This window comes from Pantherophis guttatus, chromosome 3 (genome assembly GCF_059756535.1).
Source record: "Pantherophis guttatus breed Tessera chromosome 3, ASM5975653v1, whole genome shotgun sequence".
Taxonomy (NCBI): Eukaryota; Metazoa; Chordata; class Lepidosauria; order Squamata; family Colubridae; genus Pantherophis; species Pantherophis guttatus.
The window spans coordinates 25,145,393-25,163,198 of NC_142065.1; the positions used below are offsets into that span (position 1 = coordinate 25,145,393).

The 17,806-nt window shown below is 40.3% G+C and overlaps 1 protein-coding gene across 12 annotated transcripts in view; it reads left to right on the forward strand.

Moving 5' to 3' along the window:
• Positions 1-17,806, forward strand: part of ZMYND8 (zinc finger MYND-type containing 8) — a 98,865-nt gene that overhangs the window by 42,512 nt on the left and 38,547 nt on the right. For 9 of the 12 annotated variants that reach the window (XM_034413837.3, XM_087889139.1, XM_034413836.2 and 6 more), the window contains 3 exons: positions 3,033-3,181; positions 14,586-14,804; positions 16,175-16,288. In XM_034413837.3, the coding sequence (XP_034269728.2) occupies positions 3,033-3,181; positions 14,586-14,804; positions 16,175-16,288 (482 nt within the window). The remainder of the gene's footprint in view (positions 1-3,032; positions 3,182-14,585; positions 14,805-16,174; positions 16,289-17,806) is intronic. The other 3 variants (XM_087889140.1, XM_034413842.3, XM_087889141.1) reach the window with 1 other exon arrangement.

The window sequence follows — 17,806 nt, forward strand, 5'->3', positions numbered from 1 at the left end:
GCTTTTGGTCAGCTCAAGTTAAACCATTTTTATATCCACTTGTCTAACTACCATAGTGAGGAAAGATAAAATGATAATTCAGTCATCAGAATCATTAAAAATATACAGCATTATTTTTAGCTGTTTGTGGAGTCTTCAGGATGCATTTAAAAATGTAAAAAAGACTTTGCTGGTTAAGTTAGTAATCTTAGAATAGTATGTATGTATGTATGTATGTATGTATGTATGTATGTATGTATGTATGTATGTATTTACTCTCTATTCATGCTATTGTGCACATTTGATGTAAGCCATGACGCACTTTGCTGCAGGAGCATGCTTGAAATTAATTGGATTTTTTTTCTCTGTTTGCTGCAGTTTTTGTTTTGCACTTCAAATGTTAAGAGTTACTTTGCTGATCTTGGCTGTGTGTACAGCTCATGAATAATTTTTTGTTCTGTGCTATATACTGTGTACTGTAAATAATGTAAGGTAATTTCATTCAAAATGTCAGTGCTGAGAGCCAGGCAGAGAGGAGTGTTTTGGTATGTTTCCAAGATTTTTCTTTCCTTTTGCTAATTGATTCCTCTACACAAACAGAAAGAAACTGCTATTATTTTTCCTTTTTTTACTTGTTGGTAGAAACCAGCCATGGTGGAAGGAATGTAATCTGTAGTTGAATCTTTACACATGTAAAGAGATAATCCATGTTCTGACTGTCTGCAAGATTAGATGGACAACAAGCAAATTAGAAACTGAAGTTTTGTTTTAAAACATAGTTTTAAAGTAGCCCCTAGTACAGTGTTGGTGAACCTTTTTGGTACCATGTGCTGAAATGGAAGCACACGTGCTGGAAGCTGGAAGAGCAAATGATCTTCCAGTTTCCGGTGCGCGCATGCATATTGGCCACCTAGTCTTCCGGTTTCTGGCGTGCATGCCTGCATGAAGACCAGCTGTCCAGTGCGCATGCACTGGTTCCACCTGGCCTTTTGGGGATCCTCACATCTCCCTGCCCGCCCCCCTACCTGCCCCCTTGGTCCCCTTTGTGGTGGTGAGTCATCCTCACCGCAGCCCTGGACAGGGAGAGAAAGTTGGGCGGGGAATGCTGCCTCCCTCTGCTGGAAAGCTGGAGCCCCTTCCTGACCTTGGAGAGAAGGGGCATCAGCATTCCTGGGGCTCCGATTGGGGGGGGGGCAAGCAGGTGGGAGAACTTCACCCCAACTCTGATCAGGATGAAGCGCCCCTGCCAGCCCACCACCTAGAACAAGCCAGTGCAGCCTCCCCCTTCCCGGCCGCTTCCCGGCCGGCGAGCCTCTTACCCTTCGGCGGCGCCTTTCTGCTTTCTGGCCGGCACGCCTATTACTCCTCGGCGGCGTCTCCATACATGAGGAGCTGTGCTCTCCAGCTTGCCTCCCCAATGGCGGCTCCTCCTTTTCCTCCTGGCTGCTCCAGCATCCCGGCTGGAAGCGGCAGGGCGAGAACCACCACCGCCCCCTCGCCCCTCGCAGAGGCAGGAGCAGCGGGTGGGGCAGCCGGCCAACCAACCAGCAAACACTATCCCATGCACCTTAGCCGGCCAGGTGCTCCGGACTGCGAATGGTGTCGATGTTGTAGGCTGGAGGACTGGGGCCATGCAAGAAGCCCGCTTGGGTGGGGAGGGAGGGAAGCCCTGGCCCGCCCATCCTGGCTGGCAGCTCTGTTCCCCTTGCTCTTCTGGATTCTGATGCGCCGGCCACCTGGTCTTCATGTGTGCAGGAGTGCCGGAAACCAAAAGAGCAGCTGCCAAGTGCGCATGCATGCACCGAGAAGATGATCTTCTCGTTTCTGGTATGTGCATGTGCACCGGCCAGCTGGTCTTCATGCGCGCATGTGCAAACACCGGGTGGCTGCTCTTTCGGTTTCTGGTGCTCCCAGGTATGTGAAGACCAGCTGGCTGGTGCCCTGGAACCCAGAAGAGCAGGGCCCAGGTAGACTAACTGGAATTAATTTTGTATATTCTGCCATGGAAGAGGTGATTAATTGAACAGGTTGTGTCTTGTGTGCCAGATGAATGCAGTTTATGTGTCCTCATAATCCTTTCAATTAAGATACTATCCAGATCAAATTATTTTTTAGTTGAAAGAAAACTAATGGGAAGTCTACCACATCTGGACTCTTTAAAAATGGAATAATTGTTACATAGCAGCCACCAATTAGATTTTCTAATCTAACTTAACTGAATTAAGTTATTTTAGTCATGTGAACCTGCCCTTAGCTATTCAATTAAAATAGAAACTGATGTTCTATAACACATACACACACACACACACACACACACACACATATATATATATATATCATGTTTATAGTTAAACAAGGAATGTGCCTGTTTTTGCTTCTGACTCCTCCCCAATTGCTATAGCTTTTATAGTGCTACTGGGATGGTTCACATAAGGCATGGGTGTCAAACTCGCCGCATCATGTTGCCATCACATGTCATTTCATGACAGTTTTCCCATTTGCGGAGCTGGGGTTGGCATGGCCTGTGCATGGCGCAGCCGGCCCGTGAGCTGCCAGTTTGACACCCATCACATAAGGTTTTCTCTCTCATCCACACTCAGGAGGTACACCTTTCCTGATCTCAGTTAACCAATGAATGTAGCTTTAAACCAACTTATTTCACAGCATGTCTACGTTCTCTGCTTAATTTTGACTGTACATTTCATGTATCCTGAATTTAGGCTTTAAGTCAGTGCTGATCAGCTGGTTAGCCATATTACTTGGAGAAGCAGTCAGTAGATATAGATGGATATATTTTATGATTAACATAAACATAGAAATATACAATGTGAGTTGATGTGATAACTGACATAAATGCACACTACTGAAAAATTTGCATGTGAATATGAAAATTAAGATTTCTGGGCATGCTTTATATTGGCAGTAGAATGTCTCTAGAACACTTGCTTTTATATCAGTGGCAAAACTAAAATGCTTTTTAAAAAAAAGTTGTGCAAGTGTAATAATATCCTATGATTTTTCAGTGTTGTAATTCTTTAATCCTTTTTAAAAAGATCCTGGCTCTGCTGAACGTACAGCTCAAAAAAGGAAGTTTCCAAGTCCACCACACTCTTCTAATGGTCATTCCCCTGAAGATTCATCAACAAGCCCAATTAAAAAGAAAAAGAAACCTGGCTTATTGAACAGCAATAATAAAGAACAGGTAATAGAAGTCGTGGCTATGAAGCAATGTTGCATGTTGTAAATGAAATTGTGATAGTATCTAAATGCTCCAGTTTGTCTGATTATTTATTTATTTATTTTATTTTATTTTATTAAAGTTTTATACCGCCCTTCTCCTGCTGGACTCAGGGTGGTGAACAGCCAAGAATAAAAACGTCACATACAAAATTTAAAATTTTTAAAAGAATTAAACAAATTTTGGCCCAATAAATTTAAAACACCCCAACTAAAATCAATTTACAGTTAAAAATATCTAAAAAATATCTAAGAGGGGATTACGCCAGCCCAGCTTGATGAAATAAAAAAGTTTTAAGGGCATGGTGAAAAGCACGGAGATCTGGTATCCTACGTATCTCCGGCGGCAGGTCGTTCCAGAGGGCAGGTGCTGCCACAGAGAAGGCCTTCCCCCTGGGGGTCACCAGCCAACATTGTCGGGCCGACGGCACCCTGAAGAGTCCCTCTCTGTGGGAGCGTACTAGCCGGTGGGAGGCTAGCGGTGGCAGAAGGCAGTCCCGTAAGTACCCAGGCCCTAAGCCATGGAGCGCTTTAAAGGTGGTAACCAACACCTTGAAGCACACCAGGAAGACCACCGGAAGTCAATGCAGCTCACGCAGGAGGGGTGTCACATGGGAGCGCCCCATTGCTCCCATAATCCCCCGTGCGGCCGCATTCTGCACCAGTTGGAGCCTCCGGGTGCTCCTCAAGGGGAGCCCCATGTAGAGAGCGTTACAGTAGTCCAGGCGGGAAGTGACGAGTGCCTGAGTGACCATGCATAAGGAGTCCCGATCCAGAAAGGGACGCAACTGGCGAATCAGGCGAACCTGATAAAAAGCCCCCCTGGCCATGGCCGTCATATATTCTTCTAAAGAGAGCCGTGCGTCCAGGAGGACGCCCAAGTTGCGAGCCCTCTCCGTGGGGGCCAGTAACTCGCCCCCAATAGCCAGCGATGGCACCAGCTGGCTCTATTGGGACGCCGGAAGCCACAGCCACTCAGTCTTGGAAGGGTTGAGTCGGAGTCTGTTTCTCCCCATCCAGACCCGCACGGCCTCTGGGCACCGGGACATCACTTCACGGGCATTATTGGGATGGCCTGGGGTGGAGATGTACAGCTGAGTATCATCAGCGTACTGATGGAACTCCACCCCCAAACCACGGATGATCTCGCCCAGCGGCTTCACATAAATGTTGAACAGGAGAGGTGAGAGGACTGACCCCTGCAGCTCCTCACAAACAAGGCACCTCGGGGTCGACCTCTGCCCTCCTGACTGTGACCGGTCAGAGAGATAGGAGAGAACCACTGTAAAATGGTGCCCCTCCACCCCCAATCCCTCCAACCGGCGCAGCATGATACCATGGTCGATGGTATCAAAACCCGTTGAGAGATCTAAGAGTACTAGGATAGAAGAACAACCCCTATCCCGAGCCCTCCAGAGACCAGCCTGAAGCCGGACTGGAGCGGATCTAGATAGACAGCTTCATCCAGGTACTGCGGAAGCTGTAGCGCCACCACACTCTCAACAACCTTCGCCACAAAGCAAAGGTTGGAGACTGGACGGTAGTTAGCCAAAACAGCCGGATCCAGAGAGGGCTTCTTGAGGAGGGGCCTCACCACCACCTCTTTCAAGGCAGAAGGCAAGACACCCTCACTCAAAGAAGCATTAATAATCCCCTGGAGCCAGCCTCGCGTAACCTCCCGGGAGGCCAGCACCAACCAGGAGGGACACGGGTCCAATAAACATGTGGTCGAATTCAGCCGTCCCAGAATCCTGTCCACGTCCTCGGGAGCGACAGGGTCGAACTCCTCCCAAATGACATTCTCAAGACCTGCTTCCATCATCCCGCCTGTATCCACCCAGTCAGAGACCAAGCCTTCCCAAATCTGATTGATTTTATCAAATGTTTTATAGCAAATGTTCTTTGACAGTCATGTTTAAGAGGAAAATTGCTGCTTGATTTCTAACTTTTTGTTCAGCTAAGATTTTTTTTTTTTGGTAAAAATAAATAAATTATTGAAGAAGCAACTTCTGATAGTAAACAATACATATATATTTATACACATACATATACGTACAGACAGATAGATGGAATACACACAGGTGGCCTGTTTTTGGCCGGCAGAGCAGGGGTGAAATGCTCCCGGTTCAGACTGGCTCAGGCGAGTAGGTAGTGATGGCGGCGGGCAGTTCGGAGAACCGGTAGCAAAAATCCCTGCCCCCGACCCCATGCCCAGCTGAGCCGCGCGATCATCAGAGGCTTTTTTTCTTTTACATGCCTCTGACGATCCAAGCTCTGACGATCCCAGCTGAGTTGCCTGATTGGCAGAGGGTTTTTTAAAAACCCTTTGACGATCAGGCAACTCAGCTGGGATCGTCAGAGCTTTTTGAAAGCATTTTTTTACATGGTTTTACATGTAAAAAATGGTTTTAAAAGTAAAAAAAAAATTGGCCACACCCACCCAGTCACATTACCCCCCACCACCACCAAGCCATGCCCACAGAACCGGTAGTAACAAATTTTAGATTTCACCACTGCGGCAGAGTGCTGCTGGAGGCCGGGGAGGCCGAAAACGGGCCATGCGGGGGCCTCATTGGGCCTCCGTACGTTCTGTTTTTGGCCCACAGAGTGCTGCAGGAGGTCATAGAGGCTGAAAACACGGTGCTGCAGGAGCGTCTGTCCATCTCCTCCCTGCCCCCCCTCCCTCCGCCAGCCCCTGGAGAACTACAGTGCTGATCTGGCCCTCGAAAAAATCCAGTTTGACACACTGGTGTAAGTGCTATTGCTGCTATTTATTCTGAATATCACTTGCTTTGATGCATAAGAATAACATCCATTTTGGACTAGTAGCTGCACACAGGGTCTTTTCTGTCCCTCCAATTCCCATCCTAAGTCAGTAAACCAAAAACAATTCTAGTATATAGTAGAAAGCCAGATTCAAAAAATAGTAAAGCAAGCACTTTACTATGCTTTAGAGAAGCCCACATTACTATTTGTCTTTGTACCTGCTTTAATAATTATTTATTAATTTTTTATGCTACCCATTGCCCCTACAAAATAACTCTTAATTATTTTCAACTTAGAATTCTCAGAACTAATGGCCAGATTCCCACTATCAAAGCTTTCATGCCACATTCTAAGAGAGCAGTCACCATTAAGGATGCTCTACCAAGAAGCTTTTCTATGGCAGTATGATTTATGGCAAACATTGTGTGGAAGTAAAATCTAAAAATGTATAATGTAAAATCTGCCAACCACCACTTGAAGAAATATGTTAATCTAAAGAATAATTATATTTTGTTATTATCTGTAGTAATGTTCTACAGTGCTCTTTGAGTTACTACATTTTATATTTATAATAATCAGTGCATTCAGTATATAACACAGTTACTTTGTTAAGCTTAGCAAGGGGATTCAGTGAGATATAAGAATTGCTGATAATTGATAATTACTCAGCCAAATAGTTCCAGGCTAATCAGTCAACCTTGGACAGAGTTCTGCATTATCCTATTCTAAATTGTCAATTATTTAAGTTGAAAGAAAATATTAGAACAGAATTTTCAGAATAATGGAATGGAATTTCCATAGCAATAACTGTATTGCATTGATAAAAGTTGATTTATAAAGTTGATTTATAAAAATCAGGTTTATTAAGCAATGTTTGTGTATACAGTAATATATTCACCGCTGGTTTATATTTAATGGTTAATTATTAGAAGAGTTTGTGCTCTACCACTTTGATTGCTGTGTCATAAAACAAGGTTGGGGAATGTGGAGTCCTTTAAATCTTGATGAACTCCAGTTTTCATAAATCCTAGTCACTATAATCAATAGTAAGATATGAAGAGGTTTAGTCCAAAAACTTGTTATACATAAATTATGTATAAATTATTAGTATAAATGTCATATGAGTATTGTAATTGTTGTATATGGTTCATGATCTAGCCATGATGCTTGATAAAGCTTGCTAAAATGACAGACTTTCAGGCTGTCTCAATTGCCATAGAAACCCTAAGCAACAGACTGTAATGCAATAAAGGTTTATGTACAATGTGTACAATCACCATGGCACAATCCAACCACAATAAAAATAAATACATTAGAATTAAGCAGCAGTTAAAATTATATAAAAGGAAAAAAATTAGTATATACATGAAAAATATATAATCAAAATGAAAATACTGTACAATTATAAAATCTTAAAATCTATCTGCCATCTAGCTTTATTAATAAGATTTAAAAACAGCCCTACTGCCATTTTCAGCATCAGCTCTTGGCGACCACCACTAATCAGACTGCTTCATTGAATAAATTGGATTTTCAAATCCTCCTTAAAAGCATTAAAATTAAGTTAATAGAAATTAAAACAGTCTGGCAATAACAGTAAAAACATTATCCCACATTAGGGCTAATACAGTAGTTTTGCAGCTTATAAGACAAGTTGGCTAAAATCAGTATCAAAACTTGGGAGATTACAAATTACTCTGCCCCTGAATCTGCTGAAAAAGTCAGGTAGTTGTATTAAGATTTGATCTGTGAGGACTTTAGGAGGAATGCTATTGCATATGGTAGGTTTTTTTTATAAACTTATCACTCTAATGGCCCAGATAGTGTACAAAATAAAGTAATACAGAAGTTCAATAAGCTCAATAAGTTCAAAGTTCAATATACTTCAACACACATTAACCGTAACTATCAAGAATGTATGTGCAGTATTCATTCTGGTTAGCATTAAGGTCATTGCTGGAAAATGAAAATAATCAATGGTTTTGCAAAAATGCAAATATAGATTTTTAATTTAAACTCCACTCAAGATTTTTACATTTTTACAATCCGATTAACTAAGGATACTATTTTATTCTGAATTAGTTAATGAAGCCATTCTGAAGTTGTATACTTGTTATAGTAGAACTAATATTAAAAGAGATCTTTGGGCAAGACAACTGAACTAGTTGGGTGCCCTAGTAGAAAAAGTGAGCACCATTGTTGGACCATCTGTAATGTTTTTAAGGCTGTGGATCAACAAATAACTGTTATAGGACCAGATGGACTCATGAACTTCCATCTTAGAACTATACAGACACCTAGCTTAAGAGGTCAGAGTGTGTTTGATACATTATGTGTCACTTCTTGAGAACACCATAAAGCATCTGCAATTTTTCCAAGGTTTTGTGGCTGGCCTCCATAACTTAGCTTATCCTGGAAAATGTACATTTGGTTTAAGATATTTCCAACAGGTGGTACTTGCACTTTCATTCATGCACCAAAAGATATTTTGTTTTTCAAATCCAAATCTCTGCACAGGTCCACTTTATTTCTTTGATGTGTCCTCAGAAAATATCCCAATGCTGAGAAATGCAAAATGTTCCTTCCCCTGCCTGCTGTCATGCCCCGGATGGACTAGTGATGCTGTTTCTGCTCGGGAACAAGCATCAGTGTCTCCACCATGAAATCTAATGGTTACAATGATGCTCTGACCATATGATTTTGTATGTGGATCCATATATAGTGATGTATATCTTCCATGTAGAGCCAAAAGTATTAGTGCCCCTCAACTTTTCCCCAAAGTGCTTGCCATATGAACTAAAGATAGGTAGATGTCCAAATGTTTCAACTACTAAGTCTACACTCCTGTGCGCCATCATGTCCCTACTTACTTTTATTTCTCTTTCTAAGATAGCCTGGAACTTTGTAACCTTTTTGCATAAGATTTCTTTGGGTCTATAATTTTAGTTATATTTTTCATCAATTATAGCTTTACAGCTTTTTTGAGATCCAATAATTGCAACTCCTTACATGATACTATGTATGGCACCATACATTTGTAAAAAAAAAGTCTATTTGTCAGTTTTATTTATCTTCAGATTGAATTTTTCCCAGTTACAGAAAAGGTGCCTTCTCTTATTTTCATTAGATAAATTTAAGGGATTGGCAGGGCATAGAAGAGACTTTTTAAAAAAAGATTAAAAAAACAAGTTGGCCATGTTATAGGCATTAACAGTACTGATTTAATGCTTAAAGGTAATCAAGTTTACTATTTGAATTGCATCCTCAAGCATTTTTAAGCCAATATGACTCTTCATATGAGCAGATGATATGATCTCAATAAAATGTTTCAGTTAACTCTCTGGCTGCTGGATTTTGCATCAGCTGAAATTTCTGGACACTTTTCAGTGGTAATTTCTAGAGCATATAGAAAGGTAATTTAAGGCTATCAGTTACAATGTCCACATCTAATATATTTTCAGTGAAGATAACATCTGCATACTTCCAGAGGATAATAGTCATTTATTTTGAAATGAAATATAAAATAATAATGTTGAACAGATTTCCCAAGGTTCATTTTAAACTTAATCCAGTATAATTTTAGGTATTGGGATTGTAGCAATTTAAACAATCATGTTATTTATTACATGATTACATTGCGTTAAAAAGACTGGAAGTATGTAAGAGATGTTGGATACTGTTTCTATCTTGTTTTCTTACTTGAAAAACTGAATATGTCAAATCTCAGGTGTGATCTTTTTATTTTGCTGAAGATAATATGAATGAGGAACCCTCTAAAGACTAATTAGAAGTTTCTTCTAATTGGAGTTGTGGGACCATTTTATTTTACTGCTGCTTGATCAATGCTTCTATCAACATTTTATCAGTTTTCTATTCTACACTGCTAGTTATTTTGCAGTGCATTTTTACACGTTCTTCTACCATATTTTGGGATGCCATGTTATAAAAATAATAATAGTCTAAAGTCATAGATGTAAGATTATTTTTGTTAGGATTCTATTTTATTGTATTATATCCTAAAAGCTTTATTAATCTTAATGTGCACATTTTCTGCTTGTTTATAAGTCACTTATATAATCATTAAAAGGATTTCATGTGCTAATGAAATGAAATGATAGTGGGAGGTTGGAATATATCCTCACTCAAATTCAAATATCTTTATAAACTGGCCAGTCTTTAAGCAGCTTTTATGTTAAAAAAGAGAAATAGTTTAATACATCCATTTGTTATGTCGTGGGGGGAACAATGGGACAATAAAACAGCATATCAAATTAAAAGTTGTGTGCAATTCTGTGACTTAAGATATTTGGCCACCTGATATGTGAGTGTGAGCCTATTATCTTTTAAAAAGTAATTCTGGTAGTCCTCAACTTATGACCATAATGGAAGCTGCCCATTATGATCATAAATTGTGATGGTTGTAAAACAGGTCATCATGTGACTGATGCCCCTTTTTTGTGGCAGTTATTGAGCAAATGTCATTGTCATTAAGCAAGCCAGTTCACCATGGGGCTTCCCTCCTCCCCAGAAAAACCAATTTTTGGCAAAAATGTAAAGCACAGTCACATGACACCAGGATGGTGCAAGTGGCCATAAATGCTACTGAAAATGAGAGACTGAGTAACCAGTCAGCCATAAAGAAGTTATAGATTAAAGCCAGGACTTTGAAATGTAGCTGGAGTCTTATTGGATGCTAATGGAGGGCCTGCTATTTCTGAGATGCAGATAAAAAACCTGAGGTCCAGAATTTCAAATCTCTTGTCAACCTTTTGTGACTATGAATGCAAAGTTCCCATTGGCAATTAATAGGAGTTAGATTATCCAGGAGCTTATTTAGATTTATTACATATTAGCAAGATAAAAAGTATCTTTTTATAGCAAGATAAAAAAGTAACACCACATTTTCAAACAGTGAGCCAATTACGTCCCCTTTGATTCTGATACCTGTTATCTAGTTTAAAAATATGAGAGATATTTTTCCCAGCAAACTCTTCACAATTGATTTTCAAGCAGCTTCATGTTTTTTCTGCAACAAATTCATAATTATTTAAAGAAATCCTTTAAAGAAACATAAGTTACTATATATTGTGGATGGAACTTTATTTCCTTTATTGACAGAAAAAATATTGCTTGTAGTTAGAGTGGGGTTTTTTTTTTGTACTCTTACATTGCAGCCACTTAATTGCTGTTAACTGTTCAAATTATCATGGGCTGAAGCAATTTTTAAATTAAATTTTAGGTGTCTGATATAAACTGTACCATTAGTTAAGAACAGAATCTCAGTAACACTGCAGCAGAATAATTTAATATAATAATAAAATGTTCAATAAATGTGAGCAGAATATTTTGGCAAAGATTAGTCTCTTCATAAGTAATGGTTTGCCCTAATTACTTGATTGGATTATAAAATAATTGAAATTGAAGAGATTATTAGCCAGGTATTTGGGCTATGTCCATTAGTATATAGCATGTGCAAAAAAAGAAAGATATTTTTAAAAATGGTTTTAATACACTTGGAGGAGATTCTCTTACATAGTTGAAAGCACAAATAAGACACTGAAAAGAAAGGAATGACCAAAAGGAATGACCAAATGGGTATTGAAAAGTATAGATACATTGGAAGATTAGCTGATGCTTGAGAATAAACTGTTTTTGGTGAATGTAATCCTTTTCTATTCCCTCTTTCCTTTTTTCCCCTTTCCTGTTATTCTCTTGGCCTCATTTCTGCCCAATTCTATTCCCACTTTTCCTTTCCTTCTCAGGTGCAGATATCCTTTCCACCAACTCCTTATTCTGTATTAATTTTATGCCTTTAATTTGTTTTAATGTATTTTGGGAAGAAGAGAATTTGTGTCAGAAAAACATGAACAGAGCCCTCTCAGTTGCTAGTTCAGTCACTTATGTGTTGTCTCCTCCTGGCTAATTAAGTCCATGTGGGAAGGACATGTGGGTCTGGGCAGTAGTTATTTCCTCAAGAAAGGAAGTGATCCTATCAGCTCTTAAAGAGGCAGTGGGCCCCCTCCTCACTTGACCCAAATTGTTTGCACAGTTTTCGTCTGGTCTCCAATGTTCTCTTTCTAGGAAGGTGGTGGAGAGAGAGGTCACATAACATCTTCAGAGAACCCTGAATGAAACAGATTATCTAGACCCCTTTCAGTTGGGGTTCACAGCGGGACTTGGGACTGAGAAGGCATTGATTGAACTCATAGATGATCTCTGGCAGGAGCGAGATGGAGGTAGTGCATCCATCTCAGTGGTGTTCCATACCATTGATCATGATATCTTTCTGGGCTGGTTTCAGGAATTGGAAGGTGGATGGCACTGTATTGTGCTGGTTCTCCTCCTTCCTCAGGGTTCTGCCTCAGGGTACTGTTGTCTTTCCCCTTCTATTTAGATTTACATGAGGCTGCTGGTTGAGGTGATCCAATGGTTTGGGATGAGTTATCAATATGCTGATGATACCCAACTTTGTATCTCTACCCCAGGCCCTTTGAGTGATGCTGTGGATGTCCTATCCCAGTATCTGGAGGCTTTAGGGGACTGGATAGGTCATATGAACTCTACTCAACTCGGGCAAAATGGAGTGGCTGCGAATATTGGGACAAAGAGACAATATTCTTCCATGTTTAGTTCTGGATGGGATTACACTACCTGAGACTAACCCAGTGTGCAATATGGTGTCTTCCTGAACTCACGGGTCCTGCTCAAAGAGCAGGTGGCAGGCGTGGCTAGGAGAGCCTTTGCACACCCATATCTGGACCAGGAGGCCCTGCTCACAGTAATTTATGCCCTTGTAACCTCTCGTTTAGATTACTGTAATATACTCTACATGGGGCTGTTCCTGAAGAGCATTGGGAATCTTCATCTAGTGCAGAATATGGCTGCGTAGGTAGTAAATGGTGCCAGATGTACACCCCACGTAACACCATTTTTGCCTGAGCTGCATTGATTACTGATGTGATTCCAGGTGCAATTCAAAGTGGTGGTTGTCACGTTTAAAATCCTACATGGCTTGGGACTGGAGTACCTCTTTTTCCAAGGGTCTCTGTTCAACCCGATTTAGCAGAATGGGCATGCTGCAAATTCCGTCAACCAAAGGGTGTCAACTGGTGAGGAAAAGAAGACAAGCTATTTACGCAGTGGCCCCTGCTCTATGGAACATCCTTCCTTCAGCTATTGGTCCCAACCCTATTTGCCTTTTGTAAGGCTAGAAAAACCTGATCCAAAGTGTGTACATCTAGAGATTTAGACAATGGTTCAAGACACAGCTGCATACAATGTTCACACTTGGACTCCCAGACAGAGTAACTGTCAGAGTAGTTATGGAAGGGATTGTAAGTAAAATGTATATTTGAGAGGACAGTCTTACAAATTACGTTGGGCTATTAACTTGGCTGAATGTTAATTACCATAGATAGTTAATAGGAAGTAAGTGATATTGTAGCGATTCTTCCATTGTTTCTTAAAACAAATCAAACTTCTCAATACAGTAGTATTTAATATAATTATGTTCTCGTAACAGAACTAATTCAAAATATAGTTTGTGCCTTAAAAAGAAGCCAATGTATCATTATTACGTGCTTATGAGATATGTTAGCAATTTATCTAATTGTGCAATTCCTTTGGTACAAGAGTTTTAAGTATAAAACATGCTAGATAAATCACAGCTTCATTGATTTCTGTAATAGAGGTTGTTAGGTTTAAAACATTACATAATTATGCATACTATTTGGGAAAACAGTTGTATTTTCCCATCAATAAAATAGCAAAGATATCTATGTCACTTCCTTTGTATATCTTATTCACACACACACAAACCAAAAAATGCAGCCTGGACCTTATATATTTGTAAGATTGGGTTCACAGATAAGGAGGCTGGAGATGGTTGGGCAGACAGACAGCTGAAAGTTATTCCTGTTAACCTTGAAAAGAATCGCTTGCCAGTTCACAGGAAAGAAATTAGAAAGAATTAAGAAAGTCTCTTTCCTAATATATTATGGGATAAATCAGTTCTCAGAGGGAAATAGTTCAGTTTCAATATTCTTGTAATTAGCTTTAGTCTCAGTAAATATTTTAAAAGAAGATTCATTGTGAACCATGCTTTGAAATAATTATTTTCTGGATTGAGTCAGCTGTTAGAAAGCCCAACACCATTTTTTTCAGCTCTGTCTCAATCCATCTCACAACCCCTGACTCCACCTTTTTCCAGTGGCCGCTTTTCACATTGAGAAGAAATTTAATTATATGCATGTTTCAGTTATAGAAGTTTGTGATCCAGAACAATTCTATATAGCATAAAGAATAAAACCCTCGTCACCTATCCCTAAATAGTGATTGTTTTTTTTTAATGCCACATAATTACTAAGCAAATGAATAATGGTTTATGTAGTTTGCCTCTAGTTGAAGATCCAATGCATCTGATTTGGAAAAATTATATTTACTTTAGTAAATATAAGCTCTGTTTTCAAATGCTTGGTGTGCTGAATGAGAGATTGGAACAGCTTAAATATTAGGTGGGGGCTGGTTGGTCATATTTGCTTATTTTAATTTTAAAATACAAATTTGTTTTGAAACCAAACCTGTCTTTCTTGCCTACATTTCAGTCAGAACTAAGACATGGTCCGTTTTACTATATGAAGCAGCCACTCACCACAGACCCTGTTGATGTTGTACCGCAGGATGGACGGAATGATTTCTATTGCTGGGTTTGTCATCGGGAAGGCCAAGTCCTCTGCTGTGAACTCTGCCCTCGGGTTTATCATGCTAAGTGTCTGAAACTGACAGCGGAGCCAGAGGGGGATTGGTTTTGCCCAGAATGTGAGGTATGAGGCCCATATTTGTTTCCCTGCTCCTAATTTCTCACTTACTAGAAAATTGTTCTCTTGCATTGACTTTGACTGTGTAGTCATGTCTTGAAAAGATAGGTTAATGTAAATAATCATACAAATTAAGGCCTTTACCATATTTAGCAGTTGTATGTTTTGATACGATGTTGGTTTTTTATTTACAATTTATTTTGTAGGCTCATTGGATTTGCTTTGTCAGATATAATGGAGAAAGGCAAGATGTGAATGAGAAAACAGAGGATACTAAGATTACATGCTATCATGATAAAATGTTTTATTGTGGCATTTTCCTAATTTTATTTTGAAATTATTCATTTTGTGTATTAAGTATTCTTTGTATAGTGTGAAAACGTTTCAGAACAAAGCAGTTTCCAGAAATTTAAAATACCATTTAAAAGACAAGTTGAAATCATTGTGTCTGTAAGATTATTTGTATAAGGAAAGTGAATAGAGAATAACATAATAGATTTTTCTCAAAACATGCTAGATATGACTAATAATTTGCCTCATACAAAATCTGCTAATTGTTACCACGATCCTTAAAAAGAAATAGGATTATTTTAGAAAAAGTGTATTTATAGTTCGTATTCATAGACTGTTTGAATTTTTATGCTATGGGACCTGTGTCAAAGGATTGATATTGCTACTCAAGCTTTTATTTGTACTGTATATATAGGAAACTATGCTATCTTACTTTAAATTCTGTTTTATAACTATTGTATTTATTTTGTACTTCTACTTGCCAATGAAAAATTCTAGACCATGGGCATGCTTAAGAAAGAAAGCTAGATTGGGACAATAAGTTGATTAGATCCAGAGTTGGTCACTCTTAGAAAATTCATTGAAATTAGTGAGATTTAAGGAGGCAGTAGTTCCAGTGATTTCAACACAATCAAATCTAGATTCAGGCTATGTATTTCAGTATGTATAGTTCGTTGCCTTATGGGCCTTTAAAATCAATTAGGAAAATAAGTGAAACCTGCTTCCAGTCATGCTAGATTTGTAATGGATCATCCCTGTAGTTTTAGTGACAAGAATAAACAAGTAGCTTGCCACTGCTTGATTTCCCAGTCTGTTTTATAGCCCTAAGTTTTCCTAGTGGTTTGCCATCCAAATACTAACTTGATGGGACCCTACTTAGCTTTTTGATATTGGTCAGACGCATCCATGTACTCGGACAAAAACATCTACGCTCCTCCCTGGAGAAATAGCATGGTATTTTCATGAACATGGATATCTGTGGTATTCATAATTCCACGTAATGTAAAATAATTTCAGTGCTTGTTTTTGCATGTGAAAATTGTGAATTATTGAGAATTTTCAGTGTTTTTGATTTTTATTTTTAGAAAATTACTGTAGCAGAATGCATAGAAACACAAAGTAAAGCTATGACAATGCTCACTATTGAACAGCTATCCTACTTGCTCAAGTTTGCACTACAAAAAATGAAACAGCCAGGGGTAAGAAGATACGTGTTGATATTTGACTGTACTTATTGCTTGTTTGAAAATAAATTGTCTTTAGATTTCTAATTACACAGTATGTGTTAATATTGTACAGTGTCTGGTATGGGCAGACTGTGTGTGTGTGTGTGTGTGTGTGTGTGTGTGTGTGTGTGTGTGTGTGTGTGCTATCTATCTATCTATCTATCTATCTATCTATCTATCTATCTATCTATCTATCTATCTATCTATCTATCTATCTATCTTTTACTTTACTTTTACTTTTATTAGATTTCTATACTGCCCTTCTCCCGAAGGACTCAGGGCGGTGTACAGCCATATTAAAACACATAAAATTTACAAAATTTAAAAACCATTAAAATCAAATATACAAAAATTTGGCCCACAAATTAAAAACTAACATACACCCATTAAAATTCATATTCATGTTAGGCCAGCCCGGCTTGTTGAAACAAGAGGGTCTTCAGGGCGCGGCAAAAGGTGCGCAGGGCGCGGCAAAATATGCTCTTCCAAAGACAGCCGTGCATCCAGGAGAACACCCAAGTTGTGAGCCCTCTCTGAGGGGGCCAGGATCTCACCCCCAATAGTCAGCGATGGAACCAGCTGACTATACCGGGACACCGGGAACCACAGCCACTCGGTCTTGAAAGGGTTGAGTCTAAGCCTGTTCCTCTCCATCCAGGTCCGCATGGCCTCCAGGCACCAGGACATCACGTCAAGGGCATCATTGGGATGCTCCGGGGTGGAGATGTACAGCTGAGTGTCGTCAGCGTACTGATGGAGCTTCACCCCGAAACCACGGATGATCTCGCCCAGCGGCTTCACATAAATGTTGAACAGAAGGGGCGAGAGGACCGACCCTTGCGGCACCCCGCAAACAAGGTGCCTCGAGATCGACCTCTGTCCCCCTGCCAACACAAACTGCGTACGGTCGGAGAGGAATGAGAACCACCGCAACACGGTGCCCCCCACTCCCAACCCCTCCAATCGTCGCAGCATGATACCATGGTCGATGGTATCAAAAGCCGCTGAGAGGTCTAATAGGACCAGGACAGAGGAACAACCTCTGTCCCGAGCCCTCCAGAGATCATCAACCAATGCGACCAATGCCGTTTCCATGCTGTACCCTGGCTTGAAGCCCGACTGGAACAGGTCTAGATAGTCAGCTTCATCCAGGTACTGGGGAAGTTGTCGCGCCACCACACTCTCAACAACCTTCGCAACAAAGCGAAGGTTGGAGACTGGACGATAGTTCGCTAATATAGCCGGGTCCAGGGAAGGCTTCTTGAGGAGGGGCTTCACCACCGCCTCTTTCAAAGAGGAGGGGGGAAGAAACCCTCACTCAAAGAAGCATTAATAATCCCCTGGAGCCAGCCTCGTGTAACCGCCTGGGAGGCCAGCACCAACCAGGAGGGACACGGGTCCAATAAACATGTGGCAGCGCTAAGCCTACCCAGAATCCTGTCCACGTCCTCGGGAGTCACAGGGTCAAACCCCTCCCAGATAACATTCTCA